The sequence below is a fragment of the Rhinolophus sinicus genome, linkage group LG07 (genome assembly GCF_036562045.2).
Source record: "Rhinolophus sinicus isolate RSC01 linkage group LG07, ASM3656204v1, whole genome shotgun sequence".
NCBI lineage: Eukaryota > Metazoa > Chordata > Mammalia > Chiroptera > Rhinolophidae > Rhinolophus > Rhinolophus sinicus.
This window is the reverse complement of record NC_133757.1, coordinates 72,672,489-72,694,730: the sequence shown is the minus strand read 5'-3', so window position 1 is coordinate 72,694,730 and position 22,242 is coordinate 72,672,489. Positions and strand designations below refer to the sequence as shown.

The 22,242-nt window shown below is 47.8% G+C and overlaps 1 protein-coding gene and 1 pseudogene across 2 annotated transcripts; both read left to right on the top strand.

Annotated features, from left to right (window-relative positions):
• The first annotated feature begins 4,810 nt into the window (after window positions 1–4,810).
• Window positions 4,811–5,309, top strand: LOC109434706 (thioredoxin; annotated as a pseudogene).
• A 2,276-nt stretch (window positions 5,310–7,585) lies between these two features.
• Window positions 7,586–20,342, top strand: MARCHF2 (membrane associated ring-CH-type finger 2). 2 transcript variants are annotated; one of them, XM_019711957.2, is made up of 6 exons: window positions 7,593–7,738; window positions 10,031–10,122; window positions 11,226–11,453; window positions 16,308–16,503; window positions 17,823–18,032; window positions 19,766–20,342. In XM_019711957.2, the coding sequence occupies exons 3-6, from the start codon at window positions 11,278–11,280 to the stop codon at window positions 19,922–19,924; spliced, it is 741 nt and encodes a 246-aa protein (XP_019567516.1). In that variant the 5' UTR covers window positions 7,593–7,738; window positions 10,031–10,122; window positions 11,226–11,277; the 3' UTR covers window positions 19,925–20,342. The 2 variants fall into 2 exon arrangements, with proteins under 2 accessions (XP_019567515.1, XP_019567516.1); XM_019711956.2 differs by lacking the exon at window positions 10,031–10,122 and having other exon boundaries at window positions 7,586–7,738.
• The last annotated feature ends 1,900 nt before the right edge of the window (window positions 20,343–22,242 follow it).

Below are 22,242 nucleotides of genomic sequence, written 5' to 3'. Positions count from 1 at the left end.
ACTATGTGCCAGAAAGTCCTAACAATTGTTGAAAATACCCAGATAAAAGACTGCTAAGAAGTATACCAAAACTTAAATGTTTTAAAATGTTTTTTAATGGAAAAGGTTAGACACTTTAAAGTGGGGAGAATAGTCTAATGAACCTATAGATGGAAAAGGGGTTCTATGGAATGTAACCTCAAGGGTGATCTGATCATAAATTCTGAATTGGGCAGGCCATGGTGGATGGTCCCACCCCAGGCATATAACTTTTTTTAGTAAAAGTTATCTTGTTTTGCCATAAGCAAGCCCTGTCTGTTGTTCTTGTGCACCTTGGGTAACACACCTTTGAAATGCCTTTTTTTAGATCCCTCTTTCTAATGTGTGAACCACCCTTTCAGACCACTCCTTCTAAGACAGGTGTGTCCAAACTTTTTTCAACGTTTTTCACCAAGGGCGATATGCGGTAAAATACACAAACAGCCGGGCCACTCTCTCGAGGTGAAGTGCACATTGCGTCACCTGGTTTATTTAAATAAACTAAGTATATTTTTGGAATTTGCTGCGGGCCAATTAAAAATGGATTGAGGGACGCAGTTGGCCCGCGGGCTACAGTTTGGACACCCCTGTTCTAAGACATTACCACCCTCAAGAGAGCAAATAACTATCCTATAATCCAACCCTCACTTTGCTTTCTCCCACCTCCATGTAATCTTCCTTACATTCCCTCCTTAATCTCAAATGCATAAAAGAAACTGCAAAATTTATTCTCCCGAGCATTTGAGATCTTGCTCCCCGGCTCAAATAAACTCGAAAAATTCTCTATAGGTTTGGAAGTTTCTTACATCGAATGAACCTCTATATGCCACCACCCAACTTCAACCAATTTGGTTTCACCTTATTTCCCTCCCGGCGGCAAATCCCAGCTAGAAACATTTCAGTCTGTATCTGTAAAATATGAAAACTTTTTTTGGTAACATAACTTCACTGCTATTATCACACCTAAATAAATGGGCAGTAATTCCTTAATAACATCACATGTCTAGCCAGTGTTCACATCTCCCTGGTTGTCTTAATTTATTTATTTTTACATTGTATCTCAACTTATTTAGATATTTGATTTCTCTTAGCAGTTTTTTTGTGATTTTCAGTGCACAAGTCTTAAACTACTTTTGTTCAGTTGTTTTTTTTTAACTAAAGTTTGTTGAGGTGATAATTGTTAGCAAAGTTACATAGATTTCAGGAGTACAATTCTGTAACACATTATGTATATCTCAAATTGTGTGTTCACCACCCAGAGTCAGTTCTCTTTTTAAATTATTTTTATTTGTTTGAATCGGTACCCAAACACAGTACACTTGTTCAAGTGGTTGTACGTGTCTCTTCAGTTTCTTTTAAGCTGTAGATCCCCCTCCTTTGATCTCTTTTCTTGCCTTTTATTTTTATTTTTAAGAAATGGGTCATTTGAATTCCTTTTGCTGATGGCTTCCCTCGGGGGTCTTTCTGCTTTTTAAAAATTTGAGATTAAATTCCCATAACATAAAATTCAAAATGTACATTCAGTGTACATTTTGAATGTAAAATTCAAAAATTTACAGTTTGAATGTAAAGTTAAAAAACGTACATAAAATGTACATTCGGTGATATTTAGTATATTCACAACGTTGTGCAACCTTCACTGTCTAATCCAGAACTTCTGCACCAAAGAGATTCTCAGTACCCATTAACAGTCTCTCCTATTTTCCCTCCCCCTGCCAGCCTCTGGCAACCACTAATCTGCTTTTTCTCTTAATAGACCTATGGCATCATTTCACATATCTCTTGGTCCCCAGGATTTCCTGTAAATTAATAGGTCTAGAGGTTGCTCAGATTTAGAGTTGAAAACCTCATAGGTGATGTGTATATACACTACGAGGTGGATTTCAGTGTGTTTCTCAGTCCTGGTTTTAGGAGCTGCTACAAAGCATCACCTAGATTCGCAACCCATTAGGGGTTGCAAAGTGGGTATACTCAAATTCTATCCCGCCTTCTTCTATTTCTGGAACACATCTATAAAGAGAAATTTCCCCTCATCGGACAATTGAGTTCACGAACTCATCCTAGAAAAAGTGCTGCATATGTCATTGCTGAATATCACTACGGTCACCTTCAAAGTACTCCCCTTGGGAAGCTCTGCACCGATGCCAGTGCATAGTGCACCCTTCAAAGCAATTTGGGGACTCTTTCTGGAATGGCCATCAGAGCTGTCGCTGTTTTACCCTTGATGTCCTGAATGTCATCAAAATGTCTTCCTTTCAATATTTCCTTTATCGTTGGGTAAAGGAAGAAGTCATTGGGGGCCAAATAGTAGGGAGGGTGTTCCAATACAGTTATTTCTTTACCGGCTAAAAACTCCCTCACAGACTGTGCCCTGTGAGCTGGTGCATTGTCGTGATGCAAGAGCCACGAATTGCTGGTGAAAAGTTCAGGTCGTTTTCATCTAACTTTTTTCACACAGTGTTTTCAGCACTTCCCAATAGTAAACTTGGTTAACTCTTTGACCAGTTACTACAAATTCATAATGAATAATCCCTCTGATACCAAAAAAGATTGGCAACATCAGTGCAACAAAGTTCGGGAACTTAATTGTCAGACCTCATATGCGCTTACCCTGAGGCACAGATTGTATAGGTCAACATAAATACTGAATTCTTTCCTTCGTCCATTTTCAAAGGTCGTAATTTTCAAGATTTTGAGTTGGTTCCCAAGTAGCCTTCAAAAGTAATGATTATTATTTTTAGTTAAATTTGTGGATTGAGCCCCTTTGTTGGGGCCCAGCTTTCAACCAGTGTGCCCAATGGGAGTGGAATAGGGTTAGAGGCAGCACATTTGGGGCTGAGCCTTGGCCAGTGTATCTAAGAGCTTGGTTACACACAGGTATTGGTGTGTATTCATGGTTTTAATGATAGATAAGTAAATGTCTGTATATAGGTACATACATACATGTGTATTACGATGAGAGAACCAAGAATTAATGATATCAGGGTTGTATTGTCTTTTGATACTCCTAGTGGTTCGCAAAGTGTAAAGAAATTCACGAGGCACAGAAAAGTGAAAAGACGAGAAGTTTGTATTAAAGTCAAGTGGTAGGAAACTAATGGCAGTGTCTTAGGGAGGCGGCTGCCCTGTACTCTAGGCTAACTTTTTCTTATATAGAAATGGGCAGGTAAGTGTACCTACAGCAGGAGATGTGATGTCCCTCTGAGGTCATTTGATTGGCATATGTTTGTTATATAACTAGTCTCTTTCTGCTGGTGCTCTTACCCATAATGCATACAAAAAAGCCCACGGGTGGGTGGGGGGGGCAAGCCTTAATGTTCATTTCATTTTAATTGTATTATAATGAGGCTAGAGTTCAAGTACTGACAGGTTTTAGCAGTTTGTGCCTGTGTGAAGAACCAGTTAGAACCACTAAGGTCTTATCTCCTCTTTTTAGAAGTGTTTGGACGCCTTAGAGTTATTGGTAGGGGATGAGCCTGGGGGATTCCTGGGGAGGGGGTGCAGGCCTGGGCAGTCCCACTTTGGGCTCACTTTTATTAACTCCTTTTTTACCTCATCAAGGGTAGCAATGAGCACACCTAGCACTCAGATCTTAGTTTCTAAATATCATTCCCCACTAAAAGAAACCAGTGCTCCTTGGAGAAATGGTTGATTCTAGAGCTGGGGCAGGGAAAAATTCAAGAAAACACCACCTGGAACGTCTTGCTGAGCCAGTAAGTAAGCAAGTGCTCAAAGTTGGAATTAGAAAAACCATTATATGATAAAAGACACAGGCATGGATAACACCTCCGGGCTACTGCTTTCTTCCTGCTGCAATTGAGGATGTGATGCCTGGAGGCACAGCAGCTATCTTGCTACCAGGAGAAAAAGGCCAAGAGAATCTGAGTTGTTGGCCCTATATCATCATTTGACTAAGCCAATGCCAGCAGCCGTCCTTCTCCAGAATTCTTGTAAAATAAAACCCTCTTCGTTGAAGCTAATGACAGCAACAACAAAAATGGATTCAGGCAAGTGTCGTCAATGGATATTGAATCTGGTGGGTAAAGGTTTGTTGAGAAACAGGATATTTAATTAGTTTCAAAGTATTTTCCCATAAAAGCACTTATTACAAGTGCAACATTCTCAATCACTCTGGAGAAACCTGGCAGGCTTAGTTTTAACTAGGTTAGCATCATTGGTGACGGAAGTAATCAACATTTTCTACCTCCTGATATATGCACTGAGTTCACCATCACTCCTGTGATTCCTGTCCCAAATGTAGAAATCACAAGGAAATATTACACGAACACCAGTTGAGAGACTTTCTACAAAATGATTAGCCCATAATCTTCAAAAGTATCAATGTTATGAACAACAAGGAAAGACTGAGGACCTGTCCTAGACTGAGGAGACTGAATTAGACAGCAGAATATAACATGTGAGGGCTGGCCCGGTGGCTCAGGTGGTTGGGGCTCCGTGCTCCTAATGCTGAAGGCTTCCAGTTCGATTCCCACATGGGCCAGTGGGCTCTCAATCACAAGGTTGCCGGTTAGACTCCCACCTGCAAGGGATGGTGGGCTCCGCCCCCTGCAACTAACAATGGCAACTGGACCTGGAGCTGAGTTGCGCCCTCCACAACTATGATTGAAAGGACAACAACTTGACTTGGAAAAAATCCTGGAAGTACACACTGTTCCCCAATAAAGTCCTGTTCCCCTTCCCCAATAAAAGAAAAAATCTGGGGAAAAAAAGAATATAACATGTGATACTGAGATGGATTCTGGAGCTTTAAAAGACTTTATTGAAACCATGAATGGGAGTTGGGAATTACATGGTAATACTAATTTCCTGATTTTGAACGTTGTACTGCGATTATGTGGAAGACTGTTTATCCTTAAGAAATATGTCCTGGAAGCTTAGTCCAGTGCTCTGCATCCACCTCCATCCATTCTTGTGGTCGCTCGTCAGACCTCAGCCTCCAAAACGGTGAAGCAGATCGAGAGCAAGTATGTTTTTGAGGAAGACTTGAACAGTGCAGAAGATGAACTCGTAGTAGTTGACTTCTCGGCCACGTGGTGTGGGCCTTGCAAAATGATCAAGCCTTTCTTTCATTTCCTGTCTGAAAAGCATTCCAATGTGGTGTTTCTTGAGGTAGATGAAGGTCACTGTCAAGCTGTTGCTTCAGAGTGTGAAGTCAAATGCATGCCAACCTTCCCATTGGTAGAAAATGGACAAAAGGTGTGTGAATTTTCTGGAGCTAATAAGGAACAACTTGAATCCACCATCAATGAATATGTTTTCTGAAAACATAACCAGCCATCAGTTCTTTAAGACTCGTAGTTTTGTTTTTTTTTTTACAAAAAGGAAAGATCAAGTAGAAAGATTATATTCAACTGCCACCTAATTATAAATGAGAATAAAATATTAATTCTACTGTTTTTAAAACTGGTGTCTTTGAATAGCTTTTCAAATAAATAAAAAGTGGCCATTAAAAACTATATATATACCCTGAAATATTAAGAGTTAATGAGACACCGTGTGTACCTGATACTCAAAGGATTCACAAATTTTAATAATTGGGGCATCTGGACAAAAGGTTTATGGGAGCTCTGTGCATTATTTCTGCAACTTTTATGTAACTTTGACATTATTTTAAGATAAAAAACCCAAGTGCACAAAGTTAAGCATTTGATGTGTTTTGATCTGCAATCATTATCTTTATTGGAAGCCAAATTATCCAATTTGTGACCAGTGGAAGCTTCTTTCACTTGGCCCCCACTGACACTACCTTACTAGGTGATGTCTTTGGTAACTCTCGTGCTTTCTGGTATATCAGGATGTGCCAGGTTCATCTTGTACATTTTCTGCACCAGATCCAGAGTCAGCCGTTCCCTCAAGGCTCTCTAGTTCTTTGGACTGGAAATGGTATTTAGAAATCACAGGCTTAAGGAGCTCTCATTGCAGCAAGGTTGGTCTTTGTTTCTGATATTTTCAATAAACAGAACTAGGAAATGTTTTCTTTTTAGAAAGATAAAATGTATCATGATACTCCCAATTCAAATTCAAGACTACAGGTTTTTTTTATAGTATCTTTTTTTTGGGGGGGCGGATTTTGGGGAACAGTGTGTTTTTCCAGGACCCATCAGTCGTCCTTCAATCTAGTCGTGGAGGGCACAGCTCAGCCCCAAGTACTGTCGCCATTTTCAATCTTAGCTGCAGGGGGCGCAGTCCACTATCCCATGTGGGAATTGAACCCTAAACTTTGTTAAGAGCTCACACTCTAACCAACCGAACCATCCAGCAGCCCCCAGGGTTTTTATTTAATGTAATCAATCATACATCTGTACCTCCTTCATTCCTGAAAATCCCAGTTCTCGACATCAGTGTAATTACTCCTCTGCTTTATCCCATACTGCATATGTAACAATACAGTAGTGGTGTGTACAAATTGCTGCATTTTAAAGTTACTAGGAGTTCATCTCTGCGTTGTTTTGTCACCAACTGGACATACAGGTTCATTTCACTTTTGTTTTTAGGGACATCTTTAAATTTTGTTTTATAATTATATAAAATATTTCCATGATTGTAAAGTCAAATATATAAAACAAGGTATATTTTTCAAAATCTAGCTTTTACCTTTGTCTCTTCCATCCTACTCCTTTTCTCTATAAGTAACCTTTTTAAAAATGTTATGATTTATCTTTACATTTAAAAAAATATATAAGCCAATATAACACAACAGAATTTAACTGAGGTAAATAAATTGATCTATATATTAAATAAAAGCAGAGGCAGGAGGGGAAAGGAGGATTAAGGCAATTCTCCTACTTCAGGCTTTTTGCATGTGCTTGAACTCTTTGCCTAGGATTTCGTGCCCTCCTTCTAGTTAACCTCGTCTCACATCTTGTCAGTTCAATTGATTCATCTTCAAGAACATATTTTTGGACTTTCTAAATTATTCCGTGATATGCTCCCCTCACTTGCTACAATTTATCACCTTTGTAATTAATAATTAGTAACGTAATTGGTTGTTTTATGTCTGTCTTACTCCCTAGATTGAGGTCCATGAAGGTAGCAATATTTCTTTTACTCAACATTGTGGTCCCCAGAGTCTAGTACAGCGCCTAGATCATAAGACCTTCTTATTGATGTTTACATTACATCTAGTGAATGAATCTATTGCATGAATGAATGATAAATAAATGAGGTTGGCTTTCAGCTCTTCCACTGCCTCCTAACCTCTCTAGGCTTCTGTTTCCCCTCTGTAAAATGTGGCCATATGGTGCCTCTCTCCCCCAAGATTGATGAGAAGAATAAAGGAGGTATGAACACTCAAATCTCTCTGACGGGTGTCAAATTCTGTAACGGTTTTATTAACAAGCACTGGTCGTCGGCAGATGGCGCCAGTAGCTTAGTGCCCAGTGCAGGATGGGGCGGAGCCAGGACTGGGGGCGGGGGCAGGGGCGGAGTCAGCAGCTGCGGCGCCGCAGGGCCTGTGCCGCCCAGGACGTCCCCGTCGCCTCCGGCCCCGCCTCCCAGGGCGGGACGTGCACGGCTATTGGCCAGTGTGGGCGAGAGGCGGTCGCCATTGGCCCTCGACTCCGTCTGCTCGGCGGGCGGTGTCCGGACGCAGGTGCCGGCAGGAGCGGAGCTAGGGGCGCTGACTGGGCCGGCCGGGCCGGGACCGGGGCCGGGGCGAACGGAGGGGCCAGAGCGGCCTCCCGGCCCGGCCGCGGATCAGGTAGGCACGCGCGGTAGGGTGGTGCCGGGTACGCTGGTCCGCCGGCCGGTCCCTGGTTCGAGGCCCGAGCTTGGCCCCCGGGCGGGACGGCTGGGCTCGGACCCTTGGTTTCAACCTTCCCTGGGACGAGGGGATCGTAGTTCCAGTCTCGAGGGCGGCTGGAGGTATACGAGTCACGGTTTCCGCATCTGTGAAACCGGGTCATCCCAGCGCCAACCTAATGGGGCTGTTGGAAGGATTCTGGAGGTGGCGGGTGAGAAGAGTGTCAGACACACAGTAGGCGGTCAATAAGTGGTCAGTGTCCTTTCCCAACCTCCTTCTTAAAGGGACTCTGCCTGGAAAATAGTAAATATTGCAGTGAGCCAGGCACCGTGTAGAAAGGACTTGCTTAACAGAGTGCCTGGCTGTTGGTGGGTGCTCAAAACAGGTTAGTCAGAATTTATGTCATTAGCTCATTTAGTTCTCTAGGGACCATAATAGTTGCAAGTACTAGAAACCGAGGCTCAGAGAGGTCGAGTTTAGGCCCAGGGCCACACAGCAAATAAGAGCAGAGCTGGGATTAAAACCTGGCTTCCAATGCAAAGCCATGGAAGTACTGAAGGGCACACAGGAGCCCCTTTGGTGAGTGAAGAGGAATGAATGCATTTCACAGGCTCCACATTTATCCTTAAAAAAATAACAGTGAGCATTTATTGGGCACTAACTGTGTGCCAGGCACTGACTGCCTTGTGTCATCAAATCCTCCCAACAGCTCTGAAAGTGGATGACAGCAATTATATTTAATAAAAGGTAATATTTATTGACTTCTTAATATTTATGGAATTTTGAGCTGAGTATCATTATGACTCCCATTTTACAGATGCGGAAACCTAGGCCAGAGAATGAAGCAACTGGCCCAATATCACATTATGGGGAATTAGGGCCCTCAGACTTCTCTTCCGTTTCCTGCCTTCAGAAAAAGAAGGCTGAGCAGGTGTGGAAAAGTTGTGGTGCCCCAGTGCCCCCCAACAGGCCTAGACAAGGATGAGCTTCACTGGAGGAATTGAGCCTGGGAGCTCCTTCTCAGGAAGCCCCTCAGCAGACACAGTCAACTTATTTGACAGAGGAGGAGGATGAGGCCCAGAGAAGTAAAGTGACTCATCCCAGGACACACAGCATCAGTGATAGAGTAAGGACTTAAAAGAACCCAGGTCTTTTGGGTCCCAGACCCACTCACTGCACTAAGTTGAAATCCTAGCACTGTCCCTTCTTAGCTGTGTGACCTTGGGCAAGTAGCTGTCCCCTCTGATCCTCAGTCTCAAATGGGGCTTCATAGATATGTTGTGAAGACTCAGTGAAATCCATCTCCTGCGCACTGGGCCAAATTTGCCCTAGGCATTGGCTCCCTCTCCCATACCAGCAGCCTCAGAGCTGAGTCCAACCTACAGGCATCCTGTCCTTGTGTCCAGCCTCAAATTTGACCTCTTCACCTCTGCTGAGCCCAGGTCTCTGGTTTGCATGGACCTCTAGCCTCTAAATATCTTTGATTCCCACCATGGGCACTGGCAGACTAAGGGACCTTGTTCTTTACACAATTCTTAACATAATTCTTACACAGAGTAGGGACTGAGATATTAATGCAGCCACTCTGTGTCAGACACAAGGCCAGGTGCTGGGGACAGCGGAGAGCAAGTCCAACTCAGTTCCTTCTTCACAGAGCTCCCTGAAGCATGGAAGACTGACGTGGATACACAAGTAGATGAAGAAATAAGAGCATTTCGGAGCGGGGCACATTCTGTGAGGGCAATAATGTGGACACCAATAGCACTTTAGCTTGGGTGGTCAGGGAAGGCCTCTTTGGGGAGGGGACCTTTGAAGGGGACACTTGAAACAACTGTTTAGAGCTCAGTGAGCTTAGCACGGTGTCCAGTACGCATTAGGTCCTTAAGACAGAGTAACTGCTATTATTATTTTGGCCATTTTCAGGCCTTGCATTAGCAGATCTACCAGTGGGTTCCCCCCCCCCCCCCCATGATAGTAAAAGAAATGGCGGAACTTAATATATGGGAGCTGTGATGATTCTTAAAGCTCAATTACTTGCAGGAAAATTAAGGCTGATCCTTGGAGGGGCGTTCCCTTGGATAGGCCAGTGGCTTCCCTGCTGACCTGGGCCAGAAGTTCTGGTTATAGGCACTTGGGAGGGACAGCAGCATGCACAACATGCAGGCTGGCTGCTGCCCTGCGGACGTTATCTTGGTCAGCCATTCTTCCTCCTGGGCCTCCTGCTGATACGTGCTTATATGGCCTTGCCAGGGAGGCTCAGAAGGGCATGTTGGGCTAGGAACGCTTCTGGCCGAGCTGTTCAGAGGGCATTGATCCATTGGCAGACTGTCCTGGTGTAAAAGGTTAGTCAATAACTTATACTGCTTTCCCCCCACCTTTTTTCTTTTTTTTTATTAGTTCCAGGTGTATAAAACTATGTAATAGTTAGACATGTATCATTTATGTTCCTCACCCTCTTTCTCTGGGTCTCATATTTTGACTGGCAGGGGTTGGTTAAAGCTGACTGGGATGGTACCTCAGTGAGTATTTCTGGGGTCTCTGGATCATAGCTCCCGCAGAGAAAGGATGAAACAAGTTCGGGACAGAGATACTTAGCTCCTTTGCTGTGTTGGCTTCTAGGGGCATCTAGAGGGGTATATGTTACTTTCATGAAATTCTCAGAGGGAAACACGCACGTCTTGCTGGTTGGTTCTGGGGTGGCCAAGGAGGTTGCCCAGGGTTCCTTCTGGGAGGTCAGACCCTGAGGTGGAGGTGCCAAATCCTGCTCAAGTCACCCACGAAAGCTGACTTCAGATTGCTGCCTGGGGCTCCGGCTGTCACCCATGGCCTCTCCTCTGAGACAGAGGCATGACTTAGGACATCTGCCCTGGTGGGGACAGAGGTCACCAAGGTCCCCCCTAGCTGGGGCTGCTTCCTTGATGGCCTGAGGTGTCAAGGAGTTCAGAGCTGTACAAGAGGCTGTGAACCAGATGGGTGAAGGTGACTCACCATCCTCCTCTGTGGGGCCAAGTTGCCAGCTCAGTTCTCCCCGGCTCAGAAGCAGGCTCATCTGCTCTGAGCCTGGCCCTGGGAGTCTAGTCCGCGGAGAACCAGTCCCTATATGCTTCGTGGGCTTGGAGCGCCAAGCACAGAGGCTGCCACAGCAGGTGCTCAGTAACTGTTAGGTGCTGTTACCATGTCTGGAAAGGTGATTTCAGGGTGGCCTGCAAGCTTTAGGGCTGGACCAGGCTGCTTTTCTTTGGAGAGTTAGAGAGAATATAACGAAGTCCTTGCTGTGTACCAGGCCTGGGCTGAGTAGCGCATGTGGTCTTGTTGACTCTTCACGTCCCCTACAAGGCCCCAACCTACAGATTGGGCAACCAAGGCTGCAAAAGCTGGATTCAAACCCTGGTCTGTGCCCAGCTCACTAACCTTGACCTTCATCTTCCTGCTGGCCTCTCCCCAGGCTCCTGGGACCATGGGCCTCGGGCCCTGAAGACCAGGTGCTCCCTGTGGCCATGACGACGGGTGACTGCTGCCACCTCCCTGGCTCCCTGTGCGACTGCTCTGGCAGCCCTGCCTTCTCCAAGGTTGTGGAGGCCACAGGCCTCAGGCCACCCCAATATGTGGCACAGGTGACTTCAAGGGACGGCCGGCTTCTCTCAACCGTCATCCGGGCCTTGGACACGCCAAGGTGAGTGGTGGCCCAGTAGGTGTCTTTACTTTCACTCACTTCACTCTCTGGGCCCAGTGATTTCCTCTCAGTCTGGGGTCAGAAATCCAACCACCTGGACGGGCCTAATCAGTAATATTTGTGTGAAAACAGGCTCAGGGTGGGCAGGTCTGATTCTTTAGGAAAAGCCAGAAATTCCAGATTATTATGTGAAATCTGAAGATGAAGTGTTGGCAAATAGCTCATATTTTGGGGAGGTAGTATAAAGAAGTAGTTAGGAGTGCAGTGTGACTCACAGCGCCTGGACTCAAATCCTGAGGGGAAGCCTCTCTCCCTGTGTGACCTGGGACACCCTGCTTCATCCCCATATCTCTAAATTGGAGACACCTTCCTCAGGGGTTGTTCTGAGAGCACATTGCCGGGGTCCACAAGAGGGCTCGTAAGGGGGTTTGCCACCTCGTCTGCGTTTGATAAATGTGTTTAAACTTTGGTGCTGGCTTTCCAGACCCATCTGTGAGCTGGATCTGCCTGGTTCGCCAATTTGTCATCAGTTCCAAGGAAAATATTTTTCAGGAAACCCCACACAAATTTAAATCTTAACTCATTAAAATTTAAAATAGCCACCAGTTTTTCAAGTTTAATGTATTGTCATTATGTTTATTTTATATTATTTAATTCACAAGCTTTTCCTCCCAATTTTTTATTGTGTTAAAATACACATAACATAACATTTACTATCATAACCACTTTAAGTGTACAGTTCGGTGGTATTAAATACATTCACAGTGTTGTGCAGCCATCACGATTATCTATCCCCATAACTCTTTTCATTTGGTAAAACTGGAACTCTGTCCCCACTAAACAATAACTCCCTATTCTTCCCTCCCTCCAGTCCCTGGCACCACCATTTACTTCCTGTCTCTATGAATCTGACTCCTCTGGGGACCTCCTATGAGTGGAATCACACAGTATTTGTCCTTCTGTGTCTGGCTTATTTCACTGAGCATCATGCCTTCAGGTTCATCCACGTTGTAGCAGGTGTCAGAATGTCCTCCCTTTTTTCCAAGGCTGAATGCAATTCCATTGTGCGGATGGACCACAATTTGTTTATTCATTTGTCTATCCAGATGCCTGTGTTGTTTCCATGTTTTAGCTCTTTCTAATTTTTTTGTACTGTGGTAAAATATACATAACATAAAATGTACCATCTTAATCACTTTTAAGTGCAGCTCAGTGGCATTAAGTGCACTCACATTATTGAGCAGCCATCCCCACCGTCCATCTTTGGAACTCTTCTCAAACCAACACTGTGTCCCCATTAAGCACTCTTTCCCCTCCCCCGCCCGAGCTCCCGGCACCACCACCTACTTCCTGTCTCTATGAATCTGACTCCTGTGGGGACCTCGTATAAGGGAATCACACAGTATTTATCCTCCTGTGTCTGGCTCATTTCACTGAGCATCATGCCCTCAGGGTTCATCCATGAAGTAGCAGGTGTCAGAATTAATTCATAAGTTTTTCATTCAAACACAAAAAGTAGCAAATGGAAGCTTTGCAGGGCTTTGGAGGGACTCACTGCGCTCCCCCTCTGCCTTTGCCTGGCATCACTTCCTGCAGGAACCCTTGCCTGAGGCCACATGAGATGGCGAGTTTCCCTGCTGGGCTTCCTCCAGGGCGGTTTCTGTTGTTGTTTTTCCATGCTTTTATTTATTTTTTTATTGTACGTTTTTATATTGTCTTTTTTTCAAAAAATTTATTTTTAATTGTAGTTGACAACAGTATTATATTAGTTTCAAGTGTACAACATAATGATTTGACATTTATAAACCTTACCAGCGATCACCAGATCACCACGATAAGCCTAGTAACATAGTTACTACGTTATTATTGACTGTATTCTCTATGCTGTACACTACACCCCCATGATTTATTTTATAACTGGAAGTTTGGGCTTCTTAATCCCCTTCCCCTTTTCCATTCAGGGGATTGGTTTTTATGTCTGCATCGCCATCAGATCCCTTGAAGGCAGGAGCAGGTCTGTGCTGGTCAAGCCCAGGGACCATTGGTAGACCCAGGGGCCTCCTAGCTAGAGCTGCCTGGGCAAGAGGAGGGGGAAGAGGCTGACCAGAGCTGAGGTCTCCCTACATGGGATTCCTGAGGGGCACTGAGTGAGTTGGCCCCACCTTGCCCCACCCTCCCTCTTGACACATGAGGAAACTGAGGCCCAGAGAGAGGCAGACACCTGCCAAGATCATTGAGCAGAATTGAGTCTTAAATCCAGGGATCCTGCAAGGGTGGGGGAGGGGAAAGGGGAGAAGCTCATGGGTCCCACTAGCCTCTCCTGTAGCCCTCAGTGACCCAGGCAAGTGGCGGGGAACAGAGCAGCCCCTCTGCATTCAGGCTGGTGGCCAGGACAGCCACACCTTTGGAGACCACTGGGCCCTCCTGATCTGCCTCATGGCCTCTTTGCCAGTGGCTTCTCCCCTCGGCTTTTTCATGCAACTCAATCTCAACCTACCCAGGCTGAAGGCAGGGCAGATCAGCCCTTCCCAGCGAGAAAGCCGCTGTTTTTCCAAAGAGCTGTTATCATCCAGGGATGTGGCCTTCACTGCAGCCTCCTGGTCAGTCTCCCCAGAAGTAAAGGAGGATCTTCCCACCACTTCCCGCAGATGCAGAGGCCAAGAAAGCAGGTCACCACCCCCTGTAACAACTCCTAGCCAGCCTGTGCCCTCTGAGAGCAGCGGGGGTGGGGCTCCAAGATAAAATGCCCAGTGCTTTCATAATAATCCAACCTTCCATTTTGCTTTAAAGGAGACCCTGACTCCTGGGGTCCCATGGCAGAGATTAGGTGGGGCCAAAACCTGCAGAGTCCAAAGAGGAAGGCCCAGGAGGCATCTTCAGGGCCCAGGACAATCCACACAAGCTCAGGACTGTGGTCAGCATCTGGGACCCCTCTGGGCCCCGAGCCTTTGGCACTCTGCCCACCAGGCTGTGAGTGGGCCCAAGCCCTTCTGGAAGCTTCCTAGAGCAGTTCTGCATCCCCAGCCCCTCTGCGTAGCCTTCCCTACACTGTTCACGGCTTCTGTTTCCTTCTTTACTCACACTCTCCCTTCTCCTCTTACTCTTGGAGCATTCTTTGGGCACCCCCCTGGAGTCTGTGGATGTCTCCCCCATCCCTACCCCATTTCCTTCCCATCTGTCTTACATACATTATTTTCCTGCCAGAATTTCCTGAGTGAAACCCCACCATCTGTGGCATGCAGCATACGTAGCATGGTGGCCAAGGGTACATAGGCCCTGGAGCGAGATTTCCTGGGTTCAAATCCCAGCTTTGCCAATGATTAGCTGTGAGAGATTACATAACTGAGTTAACCCCTCTACAGCTCAGTTTCCCCATCTCTACAATGGGGGCATCTTCCTCCTAGGCTCCCTGTGAGAACAAGACAAACTAATCCAAGGTGATACACTTCAAACAGCGCTCAGTATATAATAAGTGCTCAATCATAGGTCTGTTTTTGGTTTGCCTTCTCTATGAACTTACTCCTTCAAAGTAGGGCTCCCCAGGAAAAACCCCGAACTGACGTGGGTCTTCCTCAATGTTCTCGTCACTTCCACTTCCCGAACTTAGGTTCCGGAGCTGGGGTTCCTTTCCTGTGAACGTCATGTGTGTGTGTGTGTGTGTGTGTGTGTGTGTGTGGTGGGTGCGATCAGGGTATGGGGTTGAGAGTGCAGCTGCACATGCCCTTTGATCTTGTGGGAGAAAGCAGCAGCCTGTGCAGGACTGGCAACACAAAGCAGACACAAGGGGTCAGCTCAGCTCTTTGGTTTCAAAGCAGCCAGGCCCTGCCCCCCAACAGGAGCTGCTGAGAAAAGAATGGAAAACAGTTTCCAAGGGGAAACTGGTGTTTTCTGGAAAACTGCTCTCCTGTTCCGCCTCCGTGTGTTCTTGCAGTCCTGCTCTCTGGGCAGAAATGTCTGGAAAACAATGACTCATGGACTAGACAGCCCCTGGGCCCACCAAGGCCACGCCCCTGGCCTTCTGAGCTGCCCCAGGAAGGACCAGCAACCCCAGAGATCGTACTGGGGATGAGACTTCCCGAAGGGGCTCTCTGCGATGCTTGTTACATGTGTTTTCTGAGCCTCACAGGGCAGAGGAGCAGGGGAGCTCTTTTCCCTGGACACAGGTTTCTCAGGTAGCATGGCCTTCAGGTGTGGCTAGATCCAGTGTCTCTGATTGATATCCTTAAGAATCTGCCTTTCACTGTCTCTTGGCCCTGCTTTCCTCTGTTTTTGGCATCATTCACAGACTCCATGTGGAGACCAGGCTGCTGCCACCAGCTCCAGACTTACATCAGCCCTGCTGCCTGTGGTTCTAGAGTTTACAAAAAACAAACAAAAAAAATCAATTTCAGGAATTAACTCCCTGTGGCTCTGATTGCCTCACAGATGATCTGAGTTGGTCCCTGTGCTCAGCGGCATGTGGTCTTCCTGTTGGTCAGGCCTGAGGTCATGAGGGGTATCGTCAGTTCTTCCCTAGTCCTTGAAGACGAAGAGTTAAGAGTGGGGTGTTTGCCCAGGACATTCAGGGTGGTAGGAAAAATAGGAGTGGGCCCTGGGCAGATAGGTACAAAAGATGCTCACCCTGGGCCTAAAAAGGTGCTGTAGGAACCCTGGGAAGAGAGCATATCACTTCACCTGTGGGAGTCTAGGCTTCCCAAAGGAAAGGACATTTGGAACTGGGTGTGGAAGGATGACTAGGAGTTTGCCAAGTGGCAGCACAGGGGCAACGCTGAGCTTGCAATCCCGTGGGTAATGAAGCAGGCGTAGTAGGCAGGAAGCCTGATCGTTGCTCACATGTCTCATCTCTGTGTCTAGTGATGGTCCCTTCTGCCGGATCTGCCATGAGGGAGCGAATGGGGAGAGCTTGTTGTCTCCATGTGGCTGCACCGGCACACTGGGTGCCGTGCACAAGAGCTGTCTGGAGAGGTGGCTTTCCTCGTCCAACACCAGCTACTGCGAGCTGTGCCACACGGAGTTTGCAGTGGAGAAGCGGCCCCGGCCCCTCACAGAGGTACGCTTGGAGCCGGAGATTAGAGTGGGCAGAGGGGAGAAAGGCAGGCATGGGCCCGGAGGAGGGAACTCCCCTAGAGGATCTGTTGACTGGGGAAACAGCTTCAATATAGGGTGGACCTCTCTCCACCCCCACCCCCACCCTGGGTAGATTCCGCTGATGGGGTTGGGGAACCAGGCCTGAGTTCCAGACCTGACAGACCCTGTGCCCCTCCCTGATTTGGTCACTTTAGGTGACCCCTGAAGCTGAGACTTGAAGAATGAAAAGGAGCCAGCAATGCCAAGGACCCAGGGAAGGGCAGTCCTGGCAGCGGACATAGCAAGTGCAAAGGCCCTGAGGCCACAAAGAGCTAGGTGTTCTTGACAAAGCCCAAGTGGCTGGAGTGGAGCAAGTTAAAGCAGGAGGAAAGTGGCCTGGAAGGAGGCGGTAGCAGCCACACTGGGCTTTGTGGGCCATGCCCAGGAGTGCAATGGGCCAGAGTTGAGACAGAGCATTCCCAGGCCTGGCAGTTGCCTCCCTGCTCCCCAGAGCCCTGCTGGCAGCTTGGATGCCCGCTAGGCTCCTCCCTGCCCAGCTTGGCAGGGGTAGCCTGAGAGCTGCAGGCTGATGTCACTGAGCTGAGGTGTGGGCTCTTAGAGAACAGCAGGAGGGAGAGCTGACCCCTGCCGTCATCCCGCTTCTCCCTCATGCTCAGCACATGGGCTTCCTCCCCACTGCACTCTGTCCAGTTCACATATTCCCTACTCATGGCCTTTGCACCTGCTGGTTCTTGCTGCCTGGAATACCATCTTCCCCATTCTTCATGTGGCTCCTTCTGCTCATCCAGTTCTCCTCAATGTCACCTCCTCGGCAAGGCCTTCCCCTCCCTGACCACCTGCCCCAGTTCATACCTCATCCCACTAGCATGGGAGCTCCTGGAGGGCGGGGACCCTCTGTCCCGTTCATCAGAATTTCGTGAGGGAAACCCATTTCTCTTGCCCGTCATCTGTGGCAGGCAGTGTAGTACCAGCGGTCAAGGACACATAACCCCTGGGGCAAGACTTCCTGGCTTCCAGTCCTGGCTTTGTGGGCAACTAGCTGTGCGAGTTTGCACAAATGAGTCAGCCCCTCTGTGCCTCTCAGCTTCCCCATTTGTGAAATGGGGTAAAAATGCCCAGCAGGGCCTGGCTCATCGTAGGCACAAGAAGTATTTGAAGGAAGGAAAGGAGAGAGGGAGGCGCAGGCTCTGGAGGTCCCATATCCCATCCCTAGGTGGGGGCTAGCGGTGAGGGGGGCTTGTAGCCCCTCTCAGCAGCTCCGCCCTTCCCCCCACCCCGCAGTGGCTGAAGGACCCGGGGCCCAGGACAGAGAAGCGGACGCTATGCTGTGACATGGTGTGTTTCCTGTTCATCACGCCGTTGGCTGCCATCTCAGGCTGGCTGTGCCTGCGTGGGGCCCAGGACCACCTGCGGCTCCACAGCCGGCTGGAGGCTGTGGGCCTCATCGCTCTCACTATTGCCCTCTTCACCATCTACGTCCTTTGGACACTGGTGAGTGGCTGTCAGCTGGAGAACAGGTGTCTAGGAGTCTCCGGCTTGGAGCAGCCAGGCCAGGGGTTTGGTTAGTGACTTTGGGGGGGCTCCCTGTGCTTGTGGCCCTGGGTGGAAGCAATCCCCAGAGTCTCATGGAACTCCAGATTCCGAGCCTGAGCCAGGTGTGAGCCTTCCGCTTCAAGAAGACCAGGGCACCTGATCACCAGTGCTGGGTGCAGGCCCAGCATCCATGAGCTTCCCAAGACAGGACTGGGCTGGGGACAGAACGGGCAAGAGAGAGACTGAGAGCAAAATGCAGAGAGGAGGAATAGGAGAATGAGAGAGACCTGGAGAGAGGAAGATCAAGAGACTGAGAGAAAAAGTGACTGGGACAGAGAGAGTGGGACGGGGCTGGGGGGAGTTGTCCTGGGCCTCTGGCAGGCAGCAGAACCCTTGCTCAGAGAGCAAAGGCTCCCCCAAAGTCTCACCCCTCAGATGTAACCACTACTGTCCACCTGTGGGGGCATTCCCTCCTCAAAAATTATTTTTCATTGCATCCACCAGCATATTTTTTTAAAATCTGAATAGGATGAAACCAGAGGTACTGCTTTGCAATCTGCTTGTTTTCACTTTGTTAATGTCCTTTTTAAAAAAAGGCAGTCACCCAGCAGTCATTCGTCGTTTGGGTGTACCATATTGATTTAACTAATCCCTTTTGATAGGCTCCAGGATGCTTTCCAATATTGGTTTTCCTTTCTTTCTTTCCTTTCCTTTTTTTTTTTTTTGCCGTTATGAACAGTGCTTGTGCACCACCCATGTTCAACTGTTTCTTGGAATTTGCTTGGTAAAAGAGTATGAACCATTGACATTTATTTAAAAATAATTTTGATAAACTTTGTTAGAACAGTGTAAGGTTCACAGCATATTCTCCCCACACCCAGGCACAGCCTCCCCCGCGGTCAACATGGCACCAGAGTGATACATTTCTTACAGTCAATGAACCTCCATTGACACATATGTCATCATCACCCAAAGTCCGTAGATTATATTAGGGGTCACTCTTGATGTTGGACGTGCTATGGGTTCAGACAAATGTATCATGACATGTACCTACCATTAAAGTAGCACACAGAATAATTTCACTGGCCTAAAAAGCCCCTGTGCCCCACCTATTCATCCGTCTCTCCCCCAGCCCCTGGCAGCCACTGATGCTTCTACTGTCTCCACAGTTTTGCCTTTTCCAGAATGTCATAGAGTTGGAATCACACAGTTTGTAGTCTTTTCAGATTGACTTGTTTTACTTAGTAACATGCATTTAAGGTTCTTCCATATCTTTTTATGGAGTGGTAGCTCATTTCTTTTTAGCACTGAATAATATTCCATTGTCTGTATGTCCTAAGTTTATTTATTCACCTACTAAAGGACATCTTGGTGACTTCTGAGTTTTGGTGATTATATGATCTATTGACATTTAATCCCTTCCAGGAGACTATACTATTTCACTCTCACCCTCTGAGAGATCCCCTCACCTTTGCAGGGCTGTGAACACTGGTGGGAATATTCCCAGGAGAGTGAATGGGTGTGTGTGTGCACAGTCTATATGAAAAATGCCTGGCGGCTGACTCTGCTTCTGGAAGCAAGAGCCCCGGCCCTGGTGTGGCCCAAGTCCAGAGGCTCAGGGGCCCAGTTCTCTTCCCTTGGGGGTTGAGGCCTGCCGGCTGGCCTTCCACCCATCCCTGCACTGCCCGCAGGTCTCCTTCCGCTACCATTGCCAGCTGTACACTGAGTGGAGGAGGACCAACCAGAAAGTGCGCCTGAAGATCCGGGACGCGGATGGCACTGAGGCTACCCAGCACTCCCCACTGGCTGCCGGACTCCTGAAGAAGGTGGCAGAGGAGACACCTGTGTGAAGACCCGGCTGGCGATGCCCTGGTGTTCAGAAGGACGGGAACTGCCCGACCCTTCCTGCACGGCCAGAACGCTTCTTAGGCCAAGAGATGCCAAGTGGAGCTGATTCTGTGATGCTGTGTGAAGGTGTTTTCAGATTGTTTTGCACACTATTGTACAGGAGGAGGACAGATGGATGTGGTCCTGAGCTTCAGACGGAGCAGGCACTCTGATCTCATCTGAGGTCCACTCGGCCCCTTGCGGGCCCGCAACCGTAGCCATAGGCTAGTCGAGGGCGCCCATGGGGCGGGGGTCCCGCAAGCTTCTTGCGCTTCTCTGCACCTGGCAGGCTCGCATTCCTGGCACCCTCGACTTTATAAAGTTGCACCGCGTTTCACAAACCCACCCTGAATGAATAAAAGGAGCTCTTGCTGGATAAAATGGACTTGTCAATTACATTTTGGAACCGAGGCCTCAAAGTGAGGGACCTGGGACCAAGGGGAGTCAGGGACCACACAGGTTTAAAAAATGCAGTAGGCTGGTTTGAGGGATCTATCGTGAAACAGCAGAGAAGCCAAGCCTGAGTTTTCAAGTGAAGAGCAGGTAGCAAAGTTATCTAATAAATGATTTCAAATATACATAGGAAGAACAGTTGCCATTTACTTTGCATCTACTATGGGTCAGATGCCGTGCTGGGCCCTTGACACTTATTAATAACTGATGTCCACACTTACTAAGGGTCTCCCGGGATGGGGCTCAGCTTGGAGCCTTCACAGGCTTCGTCCGACTCTCACCACCATCCTTGGTGGGAGGAATGGCTGTGACCTCCACTTTGCAGATGAGAAGACTGAGGCCCAGAGTTGGGAAGCCTCTGTCTAAGGTCCCACAGCTCTAAGAAGTGGAGTTGGGACAGATCACAGGTCTGCGTGGCCCTAGTGCTGAGCTTTGTGCTTCCCCTTCTAGGAGGACTCAGGAAAGAAGGTGAATGGTCATGCTAATAACAGCAGCCACTTTTTGAGCATTTTCTGAGTCTTTGACGTTTGGGAGCTCTCTGCATCGGGCCACATTTAATACTCAGAGCAGCTCTGACAACTGGGTTCTGGGGTTCCCTTATTAATCCCTTTAGCAGATGAGCAAATGAGGCTCAGAGCAGTGGGGTCGCTCACCCAAGGTCACACATCCCCGATGGGCCTAGCAGTGTCTGGCACGCTCTATTGTTTTCTACATGAATCCCGGTGTGGTCTGTGGCTCACCCACAGAGGAAGAAAAACCCTTTTTACACCAGACTAGAAGGGCAAGGAGAGGCCGGCCAGCTTGGCTGCGGAGTGGAAGGAACAGCAAAGAGAAAGACCTAGGGGTTGGAACCTGCACGGCCCATAGAGGGAGCAGCATGACAGACGTCGGTGCTGTAGCAGTGTGATTGAGAGGCAGAGGGGTAGGAGAGAGGCAGTGAGACAAGCAGGGCTTTTAGGCATCTGGTGGTCTGCAGAAACACGGGGTTACACCCTTCTCACCTCTGTAGCTGCTCACTTTACCCCAGGCCTAGCACCTACCTCTCTCAGGCCATCTTTGGAGTGTGGTGCCCCTGGAGATGAGGCAGAGAGGCCCCAGGATAAGCCATCATGAAACGAGAAAATGAAACGAAAAAGCTGTTTCCTTTTCAGGTCTCTTCTAATATTTTCAATTATGTCCAGAGGAGAAAGTTGTAGCTTGGTGCTAAGGCTGTCTTTAATGACCCCTAACCTTAGCAAGGAGAGCAAGTCTTAGGCTCAGAGACTTCGGCAGCATGCACGACTGAATTTATACTTTAATAGCATCATCCTCTTACTTAGTTTGTTGTTGGGGAAGGGGAACAGGACTTTATTGGGGAACAGTGTGTACTTCCAGGCCTTTTTTCCAAGTTAAGTTGTTGTCCTTTCAGTCTTAGTTGTGGAGGGCGCAGCTCAGCTCCAGGTCCAGTTGCCGTTTCTAGTTGTAGGGGGCACAGCCCGCCATCCCTTGCGGGAGTCGAACTGGCAACCTTGTGGGTTGAGAGGACGAGCTTCAACCAACTGAGCCATCCAGGAGCTCAGCGGCAGCTCAGCTCAAGGTGCCGTGTTCAATCTTAGTTGCAGGGGGCGCTGCCCACCATCCCTTGCAGGACTCGAGGAATTGAGCTGGCAACCTTGTGGTTGAGAGTCCACTGGCCCATGTGGGAATCGAACCAGCATCCTTTGGAGTTAGGAGCATGGAGCTCTAACCGCCTGAGCCACCAGGCTGGCCCTCTATTTAGTTTTTACAATAAGCTATTTATAGCAAGTTTTCAACATGGGCTGTGATGTAAAGCACAATTTTAAAACGT